This window comes from Opisthocomus hoazin, chromosome 15 (genome assembly GCF_030867145.1).
Source record: "Opisthocomus hoazin isolate bOpiHoa1 chromosome 15, bOpiHoa1.hap1, whole genome shotgun sequence".
Classification (NCBI taxonomy): Eukaryota; Metazoa; Chordata; class Aves; order Opisthocomiformes; family Opisthocomidae; genus Opisthocomus; species Opisthocomus hoazin.
The window spans coordinates 19,324,393-19,339,743 of NC_134428.1; the positions used below are offsets into that span (position 1 = coordinate 19,324,393).

The following is a 15,351-nucleotide window of genomic DNA, read 5'->3' on the forward strand; positions in this document are numbered from 1 at the left end:
CAGAACTGGATGGTATCAACTTGCTACTCTGATGTCTTTTCTCAAGGTGTTTCTTCTAAAGAGGTGCATATCCTTTGAGAAAAGTGTTCAGTGAGCAAATGATTTACCCAGTTATAAAACAATACAAGAGGAGAAATGTGTTGTTTCATGTGAACTTTGCTCTCTCTTTCTCTAGATGCCTTCCAAAGACCTACAAGCTGTTCCTGTTTCTTCTCCCGCTCCTGTTTCGACTAGGTACGTGAATCGCTTAGTTATACTACAGACCGGTGTATGCTTACTGCAGCCGTTCCAAGAGAGCGTTTTTAGTTGAACTCTCGGTTTATGAAGAAGACGCAGAAGCAAAAAAGAGCAAGTTTGTTTGTGACTAGGGCAGTAATTCAAGCTTTCAAGGTACTGACAAGTCAGTAGCCTTCCCCTTGCCGTGAAAGGAATACCCTCGATTTCATTTCATAGAGCCCTTTAGAAAGTGAGAGTGGGTGAGTAAATGCACTGAAGTCCTTTTTTCTTCACCTCCCTTGATAAGAATAGCAGTGAGGTCACAAAGAGCAGGTTGTGTACCGATTGCTTTGATTGTTGTTAATCTCCGTAAAAGTGGGGTTAGGTTCTTTGAGCAACTCATCCAAAGTCTTTCCCTTGCTCTGGACCATCCTTGAGTTGCTTAAAATACTGCTGTTTAGACTGGTTAGTTGACAGTATTCCAGGCCAGCTGTCTACTTTGAAATAAACAAACTCAGTTTCAAACACTTGCTGAAAGTGGTGGGCTGTTTCTGAAAAGCAGGTTCATGTCTTTGCATGTCCTAAAAACTTCAGAAACTACTTTGGGGAGAAGATGAAGCTTTGCAGAAACTTACAGTCAGGATTCAAAATCCTCTGTACTAGGGAGAATAAGAAAGGAAGAACTTCCCTACCCTGTGTAGAAAGTGCTGCTACTTCTTGCTAAGACAGTGCAAAAACAAGCGTCATGTTTGTGAACTGCGAGATTGCATAATATGTATCTAGGATAAACCAGAGAAAAACGGATGAAAGACAAAACCATTTTTTGATTTGTTCAGAGTTAAAGATTTGTAATGATTAAGAGATGAAGAAATCTTTTAAAAACACTTGTTTTTTTTTAAACTCCTGGTAGTTAAAGTAGTGTAGCTAAAGTAGGGAGGTCTTGAAGTGTCTTCAAGTGGGGAAGTTCTTACTTGCTGGGAAGTGGAAACTTGGAGTAGTGTGGCATATGGATCTTTGGTTCTCCAAGCAAGGAACGGGCAACCCAAATGTTTAAAATATCAGCTTTGGCTCTAAATGAGTCTTTACCTTGAAACTCCGAGTGCATCCTGATTTTGAATTTGTGGCTCAGCGTGGCAAAGAAACTGTCCTGAATGGCTTCCTCTCTCCACTTGGTCCCCAAAGAACTGTGTGTCTAAAGCTGTACAACGAATGCTTGCTCTGGTTTGACTTCAAACATGGGTTTCCATGGTGGTTGTTTCTTTCTAACTAGCATTTGCTTTCAGTTGTTCAACTTGCAATGTGAATTGCTGAAGAGAACCTTGACTATCGACGTACTTCTAAGCTGTTTGTATTATGTGGCGTGTCTTGTAGGAGTTGCTCCATAACCCCGGATAAACTGCTTTGAATGGAAACTCAGACTAGCTTGAAGGGCGTGTTTGTTACGAGGGGAATTTTCTCTTCACCTCAGGTAACTTTGCTCTTCATGTTTCAGAAGCCTTCATGCTGCAGTTCGAGTTATTCTTCGTCTGCTTTGGATTTTGAGACTGAAAATAAAATAGATCCAGTATTTGATTCGCCAAGAATGTTGCGGCGTAGCTTACGGTTATCTGCTGCGGCATTGAAGAAATCCAGTGATGCACCAAAGGATACCCATCCTGACAGCTCTTACGCTGGAAACCTGTCCTTCAGAGAGCAGTCTTCCAAGTAAGCACTTTTTGTCGTCACAAGTTAATTTCTCGGTTAGAGTCTTGAGACTTGCTGTTTGAACATGACAGTACAAACCTAGTTTCCCGGCTGCTTCATTCTTTGTTCTCGGCATTGACTGCCATACTCTGAGAATTATGCTCAGTGTGTGGTTTGCAGTGAAGTCTTTGCAAAAGCGTAGATGTTGGAGGACTGTCTTTTAAACCTGATTTGAGCCGTTTAGTCATGTCAGTGTTAACATACCCTGCCTTTCTTTTTCATTTAAAGTGAGAGACAAAGAGAAATTTGCATCTTTCGTGCTGTATCGTATGTGTCTTTGCTCTGTTTCGTAGGGTGCTGAAGCACCGCCCAAGTGTGAATAAGAAATCTGGCAGTGCAAGACACACACCAAGGAAGAATCTGTCCCACTCTTCCATTATCTGCCAAAGCAGTTTCAATAGCCATGCCAGTGATGCATCAATTGTATCCAGTGCATTGGGTGAATCCCGGATTCGAGAGCAGAGAGAAGTTACTAATTTCTGGGGTAGGTAATCATTGCCATTGCTTGTATCAGACTGTGAAAGCTGCTTCTGGGTTGGCGTGTATGAACGTGGGACTTTTACTTGGAGTTCTTGTCAGATATCATAGTTGATTGTGGCACTTCCTTACTTTTGAGACCAAATTTTTTTTTTTTTTCCCTTTGAAGATCTTGATGATGAAGGCAACCCTAAAGGTAACTATGGTTTCATTTTCTTTCCGAGTGCATTCTATTCAATGGTAACTAGCGACGGCGATACTGATAGCAGTGCTCTATATGTTTTACTCTTGGTTGGCTAGGTAGTGATACTACACTAATGCAGGGAAATGGTGATACAGAAACAGCAGAAAACAGCACAGTGGTCAATGGCTACACTTGCAGGGATTGCAGCATGCTTTCTGAACGGAAGGAGGTTCTGACAGCATACTCGCCTTCTCGTGTGCCATCTTCCAGAATTTACTCCAGGGATAGGAGCCAGAAACATGCATCCAGTAAGTTACTTTCTCTTTTTTTTTTTTTTTTTTCATGTGGATGGCAGAATGGTGTACAGTTCAGTTGATGCTTTTTTCATGTAGTGTTCTTTAAGTACTCTTCCTGCCCTGCTAAATTTATCAATATCCAAATTCTAGATATCAGCTTACAAGGAATACCTTCCTCTGTTTCATTTGAAACTTTGCGTACTTGTTGGCTTCTGATATCTAATGATCAGCTTTTCTTTTTCAGTGCTACTGTAGGACTTACACGGTTTTCGAATACGTGTCTATTTCTAAGGTTTTGGTAAGGGTTTTCAGATGAAACTGCTTCTGTATGGTCCAGATTTTTGATGCTTTTTTTTATTCTTACGTGAACTTTCAAAATTGAGCAGAACAGTTACTTTGCAGTGCTTCTGTTATGCAAGAAATTGGAGAGATGCTGTCCTACTTTGCTTTGGGTTTTTTCTCCTCATTTAACCGTGCAGCTTATTAGAGTGTTTTTAGAAGCTAAACCTCAAGTCCTTGAAAAATGGAACTCCAAAGGGGAAAACTGATTCCAGATAGACTCCCTGGTGACCATATTCCTAAAGCTCAAAACCAAATGAATCTGCTGTAAACAAGGTTCTGCCTTTTCAAGGCAATCTCCATTATAGGGATGCTTGTCCTCAGTGTCCTGACTGCATCTGCCTGCCTCTTGTATACCATCTGTAATTTCTTGATGGTTGGTAGTCCTCAGTTCTCAGGAAGTTGTTTCGTGAGTGGCCTTGAATTAGGAACCGATTTTGGAATTCTGTCAGTGTGCTATTCTTGAATGAAGTATGTTCTCAGTAGCAAGAAATCCGTTAGTTCGGACTGTGAGGTGTGACTTCAAGTGCTTTGGGGCAAGTATATCTTTTTGGTAAATCGGTATCACAGGTAGGAATTCTGTTGGCTTAGCGTCATGAATTACAAGGGACACTGTATGAAACCTACTTTCTGTGCTCCTGAGTTTGTATTCACGCAGGAGAATTCTACAAGGAACTCATCTTTGCACATGCATTTGAACTTGAACTGAGTAGTTTGGGTTCAACTTCGGGAGGGCGGGGGAAGAGGCACACAGTCATGGCAGGTTTTGGGAATGTGGCTGATTCTAGGAGAGCAGCAGTATGGAGGACTGCCGCTTTGTTCCCGTGGCTCTGCAGAAGTGTGTGTCTCTAGCACTTGAGACAGACCGCTGCAGGAACTTCCTGCAATGCAGAGGCAGAGGAGGAGGTGAGAAGTCCTCACCCTTTCCAATCCACAAGAAGAATGCAGTTTGTCGCTTTGGAGCTGTAACCCACAAAATCAGTATCAACAGCTCACATCATCCTTGGGAAATCCTGAGTAGTGTAAGCAAGGAATTCATTGCTGTGTAGAGTTCTTAATTCTGATGAAGAAAAGGTATTCTTGCTGAAGTCATAGATTCTGTCTTGAAGGTGTTTTCCCTAGGATGTGTAGTTCTTCCAAAAGCTCTGCTCTAATACCCAGTGCATCCAGCCTTTTCAAACCACGCTTGCTTAAGTTTCACACTCCTGGCTAAACAAAGGTTTTCCATGCTTTTTCCTCACTCTTCGACAAGTTAGCGGTCACCAGAGGACAGAAGTACATCTTTAGGTAGGTGAACAATTTGTATTCACACTGTTTTTTCCAACAGGAGGAACCTGTTTCTACATGAGTAAGATTCTGCGATTGGTCAAACACACTGCAGCATCTTTTGCATCACTGTTAGTGCAACTGTTTCAAATGGTTTTGCTGAAGCTGGGTTGTGAATTAAAAGGTACCTTTTCAGTTGTCTTCCTTGGTCTCCACAAAAAGCTGGAGTGTGTCTGCTGGGTTTTTTTCTTACGGACTTCATCTTTGGCACTACGGTGTTCTTTTTCTATAGTCTTTTGGCTGGCTCCTGTCTTTCTCTCTTTTCAGTTGTGCTACCCTTTTCCTACTTTCCCCCTGTTTTGGAAGTATCAGGATTCACATATGTGAGATACGTGTTACAGTTAAGATTCAGATGTTGATTTTGACTAGGAAGTGGTAGAAGGTAATGTTTAAATTGAGAAACTGAAGTTGATTTTTTTTTTTTAAACTGTTTGCTGTGAGAGTGTCAAATCCTAACTCTTCAATGTCTGTAGGTTTGGACTGTCTTCGTACCCTTAAGCCCACTGTGCCATTAAAGCTTGATGAGATCTGTCTTGCAAAACTAAAACTGCCATCATCACTCCGCACTACTCTAAAGCACATCTTGTTTTCCCCGAAAATGTTCCATTCTTCTTTAGTGCTTTCTCTTCTGTAACGCCTGCTCTGTGAGTGAAGTGAAATTGCCATAGGCAGAAGGTAACCGATTTCTGTGTGTGAATAAAACTTTGCGCTCTCCTGTTCTCTCTGCCTCAGTGCCTTGTAACTTGCTAACGCTCTCTTCTCAGTCTTCTAAGATCTCCGGTAAAACCTGTACAAAGAGGTATTGCTTGGCCTGTTTGACAGGATGATGGGAATAGGAGCTGAAGATTTGAGGAGTTGTTACTTGGGGACTTTTGTACTAACTTTGCTATCTGAAAAGAAGCAAGAAAGGTTTTTGAATGAAAAGGCCCCCTGTTATTTACAGAAGGAAAAAAAGAAGTTTGCACAGAGTAGGCTGCTGCTTTGGTTGTTTTTCAGTTTTTCTGTGACTAACCTGGCTTTAGTAGTGAACCAAGCCAGTTTAGCTGAAATCTGTATCCATGATAGCTCAAATGCGCATATGTGAAAGGCTTTGAACTTGAGTTACATTCCATGTATGCTGTTTGAATGCGTTGCAGCTCACTCAGACTACTGTGGAAGCATGAATGTGAAGGAGTTTTACAGAGAAGATGGCCATCTTGGTGTAAATGAGGAATCGATATGTAAGTAGAATGACTGATGTTGTCTTTCAGCCTTGGGCTGTACACCAGGTTGTTGCTGTAACAGTAATATCAGATGGCCCCTGACTCTAGGGAAGCTGCAAAGTCAACGATTGTTTGGCAACTTGAACGTAGGGGCAAGAATGCCGATTGCCTGGTGTACTGTAAGATTTCCCCAAGCAAGATTGACTCTGCTGTAGTTTGCTTAGTGGTTTTTGGTTTGATAACTGGTGTGATGACATAGACTTGTTCAAGTTTTCTTGTAACAATCTTGATTTGATCCTGGCTTTGTCCCATTAATCGACTGTTACCACCACCAACCGGTGATGACTGTAAGGGGAAGAAACCTCTTGAACTGTACGCCACAGACCACATGCAATCTTTACGGGCTAAAAGGGTAGCAAGGACCATTTGGCACACCTTTTCTTATGCAGGTTGACTTGGACCTTTTTTTTTCTCTTGTTTTTGTTTTGAATCGCAATCTCACAATGTTAATCCTACATATTGTTTTGCGTTTGTTTTCTTATCTTCATCTATCAAAGTAGATGAAAAGTGTAAAGTGTCTAGAAAATTAATGAACAGCTCTTCTGTTTGATTCTTGCTGTGATACTGGCTTTCGTACGAGCTTGGCGCGCTGCTTAGCTATTAGGAAAAACAAGGTGTAGGGACAGCGTACACCTTGTATGTTAGAAAGAAGAAGTCATATTGTTAATTGATTCCACTTTGGGGCAGTTGGTACACTTGACAGGTTGAAAAGCTGCCTTGAAAAGAAAGCAAGGTATGAGGTATTGGTGTGCAGATGATTTGAATAAAGGGGTTTTAACATTTTATTTTTGTTCTAGTGATAGTCAGTTTTTCCAGGAGTCTTCTAGTGGGATAGCATCTTCCCTGTGAGATGAGCGTTTGCTAGCTTGAATGACAGAGGCATCAAGAATCTGTGGAGTGCCCCTTATTCAGCAAAGGAAAATGATTTGAGACACTTCAGTCACCTAAATGTTTTGCAAAATATTGGGTTGGTAGATCTATAGTCCCTCAGATGAAGCCAGACATATCTGCTAATCTAAAAATGTAGGATTATTTTCTCAATTTGTACTACGTAGTATGTTCTGTAGAATGAGCAGTCCTAGTCTTGGAAATAGTAATTGTTGGCTTCAGTGGGCTTCAAGTCACAGCACTTTGTTCTAGTCTGTTGGGGTTTGTTGTTGTTGTTGGTTTTGTTCTTTCTAAGAGCCTCAAAATTGACCTGCTGAAGATCCTTGGGAACATTCAGTTTATTGAACGTTTACTGCTTGTAACTTTTAGTAGGGAATATTTTCTATTATTTGTGAGTATTTCTCAGGCATCATTAATTCTTTCACTAGGATTTAAAACTTTTAATTGTTCCTTCTTCTGCACATGAACCCAGACAATGAACTTGATGTAGAACTCAGAACAAATCAGATGCTTTTAAAGTAATGATGTGCTTAAAACTTGTTTTTGTGGTACTACTTTTTTACTCTTCTTCTACACTTAGCATGACATTGTTAGATAAACATGCTGCAAAAGGTAAACTTTGATTTTTGGAAAAGTGATACGCTACACAGATGCTGTTGATCATTCTGTTGATCTCTGTAGATGAAAATTGTGTTTCTAAATTGGCTTGCTTTTACTTGGCTTCATATTTATTAGTGGCTTGCTTTGCTTCTAAACAGTGAAGAACCAAGTCTGTAGATTACTGGAAGGTATGGTTTAAAATATTGCGGAACGTGTGATGTGCAGGGGATCGCATCTGTTTTACTGCATGTGCTGGGAAAGAACATTAAGCACGTATATGTATGTTACCACAAGAAGTGAATTTGTTGTAATCTAGGTTACTTTATGCTTGACGTGTTGCAAACAGTGGGAGCAACAGGATGGCTTGTGTCTCAGAAGGTGGTGTCTCTACTTTGGCTGGCCGTTCTTTCTCCAGGTGACTGTCTCAGTCTCTGTGTGTGTGTGTGTGTGCGCGCGCATTGCCCGTTCCTTTTGACAAACTAGGACTCTGCAGGACATGGCGTACACTAATTCAACTATGCTTATGCTGTAGCTTTGGTGTCTTGAAATGCATGTGCTGCTTTTCTTTATTGACCAAAATATGCGTAATGAGAGGGTATATTTCTGTTCGCAGGCATAATGGGAGACTAAGCGGACCGCTTCATGCGGGAACAAGTGTGTGAATAGCACAGAATATGGGGTGCCAAGAATAACGGGGCGTGTTTTGGTTTGGTAGTCACTGCCCATCTTGGTATTCCTCTTAGCAAAAACTGATGCTGCTAATCTGTGCATTTCTTGAAACATCTTGAACTGTCTTCATTGTGTGGTAACTTCGATTCAAACATTGACTTCTGGCAAGATAGCGTTGTTCTAACAAATGAGCATTTCATATTTTTGCGTGGCTGTAGGTTTTGTTGAGCAGCTGGTGTTACAATGCTGTCGTGCTTGTGCTATCTAGATGTTAATAAGCTGCATGCATTGCCTGTGCTCACGCATTTCTCTGCTCCGCAAAGCATTCTTGGCCACAGTTGCATGTCCCTCTGCTTGGTTCCTTTGAACACGTGCCGCAGTAATGACATTTCGCGCTACCACTTTTTGTCTTCTAGGGAGGGCAGCTTCTGGCATGTACAGGTTACTCAGAACTGGATGGTATCAACTTGCTACTCTGATGTCTTTTCTCAAGGTGTTTCTTCTAAAGAGGTGCGTATCCTTTGAGAAAAGTGTTCAGTGAGCAAATGATTTACCCAGTTATAAAACAATACAAGAGGAGAAATGTGTTGTTTCATGTGAACTTTGCTCTCTCTTTCTCTAGATGCCTTCCAAAGACCTACAAGCTGTTCCTGTTTCTTCTCCCGCTCCTGTTTCTACTAGGTACGTGAATCGCTTAGTTATACTACAGACCGGTGTATGCTTACTGCAGCCGTTCCAAGAGAGCGTTTTTAGTTGAACTCTCGGTTTATGAAGAAGACGCAGAAGCAAAAAAGAGCAAGTTTGTTTGTGACTAGGGCAGTAATTCAAGCTTTCAAGGTACTGACAAGTCAGTAGCCTTCCCCTTGCCGTGAAAGGAATACCCTCGATTTCATTTCATAGAGCCCTTTAGAAAGTGAGAGTGGGTGAGTAAATGCACTGAAGTCCTTTTTTCTTCACCTCCCTTGATAAGAATAGCAGTGAGGTCACAAAGAGCAGGTTGTGTACCGATTGCTTTGATTGTTGTTAATCTCCGTAAAAGTGGGGTTAGGTTCTTTGAGCAACTCATCCAAAGTCTTTCCCTTGCTCTGGACCATCCTTGAGTTGCTTAAAATACTGCTGTTTAGACTGGTTAGTTGACAGTATTCCAGGCCAGCTGTCTACTTTGAAATAAACAAACTCAGTTTCAAACACTTGCTGAAAGTGGTGGGCTGTTTCTGAAAAGCAGGTTCATGTCTTCGCATGTCCTAAAAACTTTAGAAACTACTCTGGGGAGAAGATGAAGCTTCGCAGAAACTTACAGTCAGGATTGAAAATCCTCTGTACTAGGGAGAATAAGAAAGGAAGAACTTCCCTACCCTCTGTAGAAAGTGCTGCTACTTCTTGCTAAGACAGTGCAAAAACAAGCGTCATGTTTGTGAACTGCGAGATTGCCTAATATCTAACAAAAGTTGGAAGAAACTTGGGCTTCCGTGGAAACAATGTGGTATGTAGTACGTAGGGTACAGGGCAAGATATTTTCCATGGAGATAAAAAGCAGTTTTTACATCTGCCTTCAGTGAGCATGGCCTGTCTTAATTGGTAGATGAGATCTAGGTCCCAGGGACGCAGTAGTATGAGATTGAGGATATACCATGAGACATAAGCGCAAGCTGCCTGCCATACAACGGTGTGAGCGGTACTGATGGATGTTCCCCAATGTGCTTGAGTGCTTGACTTCACAGTTTGAAAGCTGGCTCATACTGATTTTTGTTCAGACTGGAGTAGTGTGCGCTGTGTGACGTCTAGCTTGCAAACTTAAGGTAGCTTGTGTTGCAAAGTAGGAAGACGACCTGTAGATCTAAGCAGTCTTCAGGGGGAATTCTCTTGAACACCCATTTTGCCTTTTGTTTGTGATCTAGGTATATGGTTCTGGGGGTTTGATGGCTTCTTCTCACTATTACCTTCGTTGAACTGGATCAAAATTGATAGAATACAGAGAACAGAGGACTCTCTCCGTGTTCGTGAACCGCAGGCTGATTCTTTGCACTCTGTGCAACCTCCAGAGGTAAGGGAGAACAGTCTAGGGAAGAACTCTGGTATCTTGGAAGACTTCTTAACTGCCATGCCTTCAATATTTGGCAAGAACTACTTGACACACAAGGCTAATGTGAATAAATGTCTTGATCTTTACATATATTAAAAAAAAAATTCTGTATACCTTAGGGTACCATCAACATCTTTGCTTCTGGTCGTGAAAGTGAGCTGGAAAAGCAAATGGCCTTTCTGTCTGAGAGATACCATCACCTTGATGAAAAATATAGCAAAGTGATGCTTCTACTCCAGAACCTTCAAGATCAGGTTGCCCAGAAAAGTGACAAAAGCAAAACATTGACGCTAATAAGAAATATGATGGGTCAACATCCTCAAGATGCGAGACTGGAGCAAAAGGTAAGATAGTCAGTTGTTGGTGCTTTCTGGTGCTGATCGACGTATCCTGTTTTAGTAACGCAGATTACTAGCCATTTGATTCAGGCTTGCGTCCAATTTTGTGAGCAAAAGTGATTTGCAGCCTTTTCTGCGGGATCTAGAGTTGCAGATCTTCCAGAAGATCGCTCTCCATATGTCTGTGACAAGCCAAAAGCTAACATCTGCAGTAGTAACAAAGGCTGTGACTAATGCAGGGGTTCGTGGAATCACAGAAGCGGTGAGTGAGTTGAAGTTCTCGCAAGTTCAACTAAAACCGTCAGGAGTCCTTTTCTAGGCATTTTTTTGAGCATCGCAGTCAATATAAATGTCACTGACTTGAAGAGACGTGTAGAACATGAATTGAAATGGGGAGAACTACAGAAAATGCTTGATGAAGCGTACGCTTACAGCATTGCTTGTTGCCTGTTGCGAATGTTGGTTTTTTTTTCCAAAGTATGCTATCTTGAAAATTGCAGAATTCCCAAAAAACAGCTATACCAAAGCAATGCAGCTCAGGGTCTTGGGAAGGTGGGGGAAAGAATGCAACTTCTGAAGAAAGCACCAGTCAATATGCAGTATGAATTTGTATTTTAAGCCAAAAAACCATGCACTAAAAATGGCCTCTGTCTTGAGAGAGGCTTTCAAAGACTTGCGATGGAGTGCAGCATCTCAAAAAGATGCTTATTCTACATGTATACAGATGTGTATAGATCAATTACTTTATCAGTTGATATTATTAAATTCTTCCCTTTCTCCTCTTCTATGTGTATATCTGTAGCAAGCCCAGACTATTGTAAACAATGCCCTGAAACTTTTCTCTCAAGACAAGACTGATATGGTGGATTTCGCCTTGGAATCTGGAGGTAAATAGTGGAGGAAACTCCACTTTCACGATTCGTGTTATTTATAGTATCTACTAAAAATGTCAAAAGATCTGCTTGCGTGGGGTGTACGCACCACTGAACTCGCTAGGGAAAATGTGTATGTTTTAGCCCTCTGAGGTGAAAAGCCTTGAACATTCTGAAAAGAACACTGTACTTGATAGAAGCATTGTATCCCCAGCCAATGACTAGACTTGAACAGTATCTTTACTAGTTGGTTTTGAGGAAAAGAACTGGTATGTTCACGAAGCTTTGTACAAATCTCTGGCTGAAAAGTCTTCAGGAAGAAATGAGTAATTATTTCGGCTAACCTGATACATCTTTTTTAAGGTGGCAGCATTCTGAGTACTCGCTGTTCTAAAACCTATGACACCAAACCAGCAGTGATCAGCCTCTTTGGAATTCCTCTGTGGTACCTCTCTCAGCCTCCAAGGGCGGTGATTCAGGTAATTAAAGGCCGAGTGAAGAAATTCAGCAATGTTATTTTGTGCTGAGGGGTTTGGATTGTTTCTTGGATGCTGGATGTTTCTGTCTGCAACACACTGTGGGGCACGGGTCCTTTGAACGATGTTCCCAAGAGTGCCATTCTTCTGGTAGTTCCTGGGCACTGCTCAAGTCGTCTTCTAGCAAAACGAAGACCCTGCTAGGAGGCTTGGGTGGTACACTGGACTTCTGCAGAGTGTGAGCACTGGGAGGGTTCCTGTTGTGAAGTAGTCTCCAGGCGGATCTTCAAAACGCTGCTGGCTGTTTGGGTGGATATGCTGTCTCCCTGAAGGATGCTACCAAATAGATAATATTCTGCCACTTACTCTCTAAGACTGTCCCTAATAATTCAGAATTCGCCACAACTCTTTCTGGCAAAATGCTTGTGGCTGCAGGTTTTGTTGTTGCTGTTGTGTTCCATCCTGTTCTCTCCCCTTTCCTCCTGTCTAGCCGGACGTGTATCCAGGAAACTGCTGGGCTTTCAAAGGACCACAGGGGTATCTCGTAGTTTGACTTTCAAGGAAGATCTATCTGACTGCCTTTACGTTGGAACACATCCCAGAAGCACTTTCAGCAACAGGAGAGATCTCCAGTGCTCTGAGGAGCTTTGCAGTATATGTAAGTCTGTCTGTGAACTTCAGAGGATATTTGTATGCATAAAGAATATTTGTGGCGCAGATCTTGGAAAATAAGGACTGAAGGGAGGACAGCTAAGGAGAGAAACTGCTTGCTTTTAAAATTGCTGTTTTTGTAATCAGCTTTGAGATTAGGAATAAGAAGTGTTACAGCTAATTTTGAGGGAGCTGTTTCTTTTCTTCCTGCTTTATACAGTAGTAAACGTTTTTGGAGGGAGGTGATTGTTTTTGATTTGGTATCGTTCTTTCCGGCACTCGAATTGTTCCATCCTTCCACCACTCCTGCTGCTTACCCTCTCCCTCCCCAGTGTTGGCTTTGCACCTTGTCTGTGATGTGCCTTCAGTGTGTTTTAAATTGATTTTAACTAGCACCACAGCTGCTTAGGCAGGACTGCAGAACAGAAGACCACAGGCTACATCAGAGTGTAGCTGTGATCCCTGAGAACATTTGTCTAGCTCCATTAAATGCTGAAGCCGCCGTCTGCAAGCATCTGAATCTTGGCTTCCGTCTTGTTTGTGATGTTGCTGTTTTCTCATTCTTGTTTGTCCTGAGCAGTTTACATTGTACACTGCGATCTTGGTTGTGCCATGGAAATGATGGGGTTTGACCGTGAAAACAGCAACATACAAACATAGCACAGCTCTTTGCAGTTCAGGAAAGTCAAATGCAGAGCTGTGGCTGAAGAAGCATGACGTTCCACGGGAAGTATTCTGACCTCGGTTTCAGAGACTTGCGTTGACAGGCAGTTAGGTAGGCATGCTTCTGGCTTCGGTTTGACTTGAAATGTGATGGAAGCAAACGTCTTTCTCCTGTTGTTCTAGGGTCTAGATAATGAATATCAAGAAGGCGGCAAGCTTCTAGGACAGTATGTCTACGACCAAGACGGAGAACCACTGCAGACCTTTCCAGTGATGGTAAGTCTGGATGAGAAGATTTCAAGTGTCAGAAGAAGCACACGCATATTTTCTAGGGTAGTGCACAATGAGCAGTGAAGGAAAAAGGCTTCATTCTCTGTTGGGCACCGTAGAAACTGAGGTGGAAAGTAGCTACTGATCTGCCTCAAAACCTAAGGTTCGGATAGGTTAGAGGGGAGGAAAGTTTTGTGCCAGGTGGACACAAGTGGTGTGAAGATACCGAACGTATGAGGAGTCTGCTTCATGCTGCTTCTGACTCCCTTCACAAAAAAACCCCCAACAAACCGGTTGTAAGGCAAAGAAGGTTCTGTTCCAAGTGGCAGAAGGTTCCCAAGGCATCACTCAGTTGTTAATCAAAGTTGGTAGTTGCAGGAATGAAGGAAAGCGCCTTCAGTTGCACCTGTTTATACTCCAAACCGAACTCTGGTTTGTGTGTTTGTTTTTTCCTTCTGCAGGAGAAAAGTGAAAACGCATTCCAAATAGTGGAACTGAGAGTGTTTTCTAACTGGGGACATCCGGAATATACCTGCCTTTATCGGTTCAGAGTGCATGGGAAACTTGCTGAATAATCTCCAGCACTTCAGCTTGGACTGGTTTTACGGTTGTGCATTTTGTTCTCGATTTTTGTATATGCCGGAAAGCCTAGAAGACTGGAATCTTGCCTTTTTCTTCGTGGAGGCAGTCGTGATGCGTGGGGCTGACTGCCTAGGTCTGGGCAAGCCCGTGCGTGGGCCTTCGTCCGCCTCGTCATTTGCCTGCCCCTCCGGTTCCATTGCCTCATACCTATTGCATCAGGGCACCTGGTGTGGAGAGGGAGGCCAGGAGGGGATTCGCCTGCCGCCCCGAGCAGGGACCCGTTTCCATTCCCCGCTGTCTCTCAGGTGCTCTCCTTCAGCCTGGTGGCGAGAGGGCAGGGGATCTTCTGCTTCTTGCGGAACATCCATCCTGTGCGCTTGTTTCGGGGGTGGCAGGGCATGGCTCCACCAGTCTATTTCCCCCTCGCACTCCCTGATGCTCCTGAACCTTTCTGCCTCCTCTTTGAGCTCTGCCACCAGGACGAGCAGATCATCCACCTGGTCACAGCGCACGCAGGCATTCTGCCTGCTGCCCTCCCATACCAGTGACAGGCTCGGGCACTCCCTGCAGCCAGAGACCTGCACAGCTGCCTGTTTATGCGGGAGCTCTGTCTGGGTCGCCGTATTCCGCCTGGTGACGGCTTTCAGGCGAGTGGAGACCCTAGCTACTAGCTGAGCAAGTGATGACCACCGGCTGAATTTACCCCGGTAGCTGGCCGAGCCTCGGGGCCCTGCCTGCGCCAGCTGCCGTGCCAACTGCCGTGGCAGGCCCTGTTTGCCTGTCCTGGTCGCCGCACTGCGGGTCGCTCGTGCTCCCTCGGGGCTGCTTTTGTGAGGGGGGAGGGTGCCGCCGTCACTCTTGACCCCGCTCTTCTTTGGGGGGGGGGTTTGGTGGGGGCACGCTCTCTCTCGCCAGGCGGCTGTCTCGGCTGTTGTGCCGCTGAGAAAAGGTTTCCCCGGTGCAATCCCTCGCTCCGGAGCCCAGATGTACCGGACGCTCTTCTTCAGGTGGGGCCCGGCGCGCCGCCCTGCCCCTCCCCGCCCGGCGTTCCAGAGCCTTCCCATGCACCCGGGTCCCCTGCCGCCCGCCGCGCCAGCGCCCGCTCGTAATTGGCCGGCGCTTCTGCCGATCTCGACCTCCTGTGCCCTCATTGGGCTGCGGGGCGGCGGGGCGGGTACGTGCCGCGGAGGGTAGGGCTAGCGGCGCCAGCCCAAGCTGGGCGCGGGCCTGGCCTGAGAGCAGCGCGGGGCCCGCGGGTCGCTCCGGCCCGGCTGGGCCCGGCCCGGCCGTGTGAGATGGCCTGGGTGACGGGCAGCGCTGAGTTTCGCCCCCCAGTCCCCAAGTGTCCCTTGGCAGCCCCAGGAGGGGATGGCCCGGGCCTGCCCCCCCGCCAGCGTACAGTGTCCCCCGGGGACT

General features: G+C 44.3%; 1 protein-coding gene across 1 annotated transcript; it reads left to right on the plus strand.

The window, feature by feature from the left end:
* The first annotated feature begins 1,205 nt into the window (after nt 1-1,205).
* LOC142363184 (SUN domain-containing protein 1-like) lies at nt 1,206-13,928 on the plus strand. The gene is given in 18 exon segments (XM_075436056.1): nt 1,206-1,920; nt 2,253-2,443; nt 2,606-2,632; nt 2,737-2,928; nt 4,583-4,705; nt 5,718-5,801; nt 6,122-6,232; nt 7,648-7,746; nt 8,417-8,510; nt 8,623-8,681; nt 9,899-10,044; nt 10,203-10,427; nt 10,513-10,683; nt 11,224-11,308; nt 11,657-11,772; nt 12,260-12,427; nt 13,267-13,359; nt 13,815-13,928. Coding segments are annotated over 18 exon segments (2,397 nt in total). The 5' UTR covers nt 1,206-1,621.
* The last annotated feature ends 1,423 nt before the right edge of the window (nt 13,929-15,351 follow it).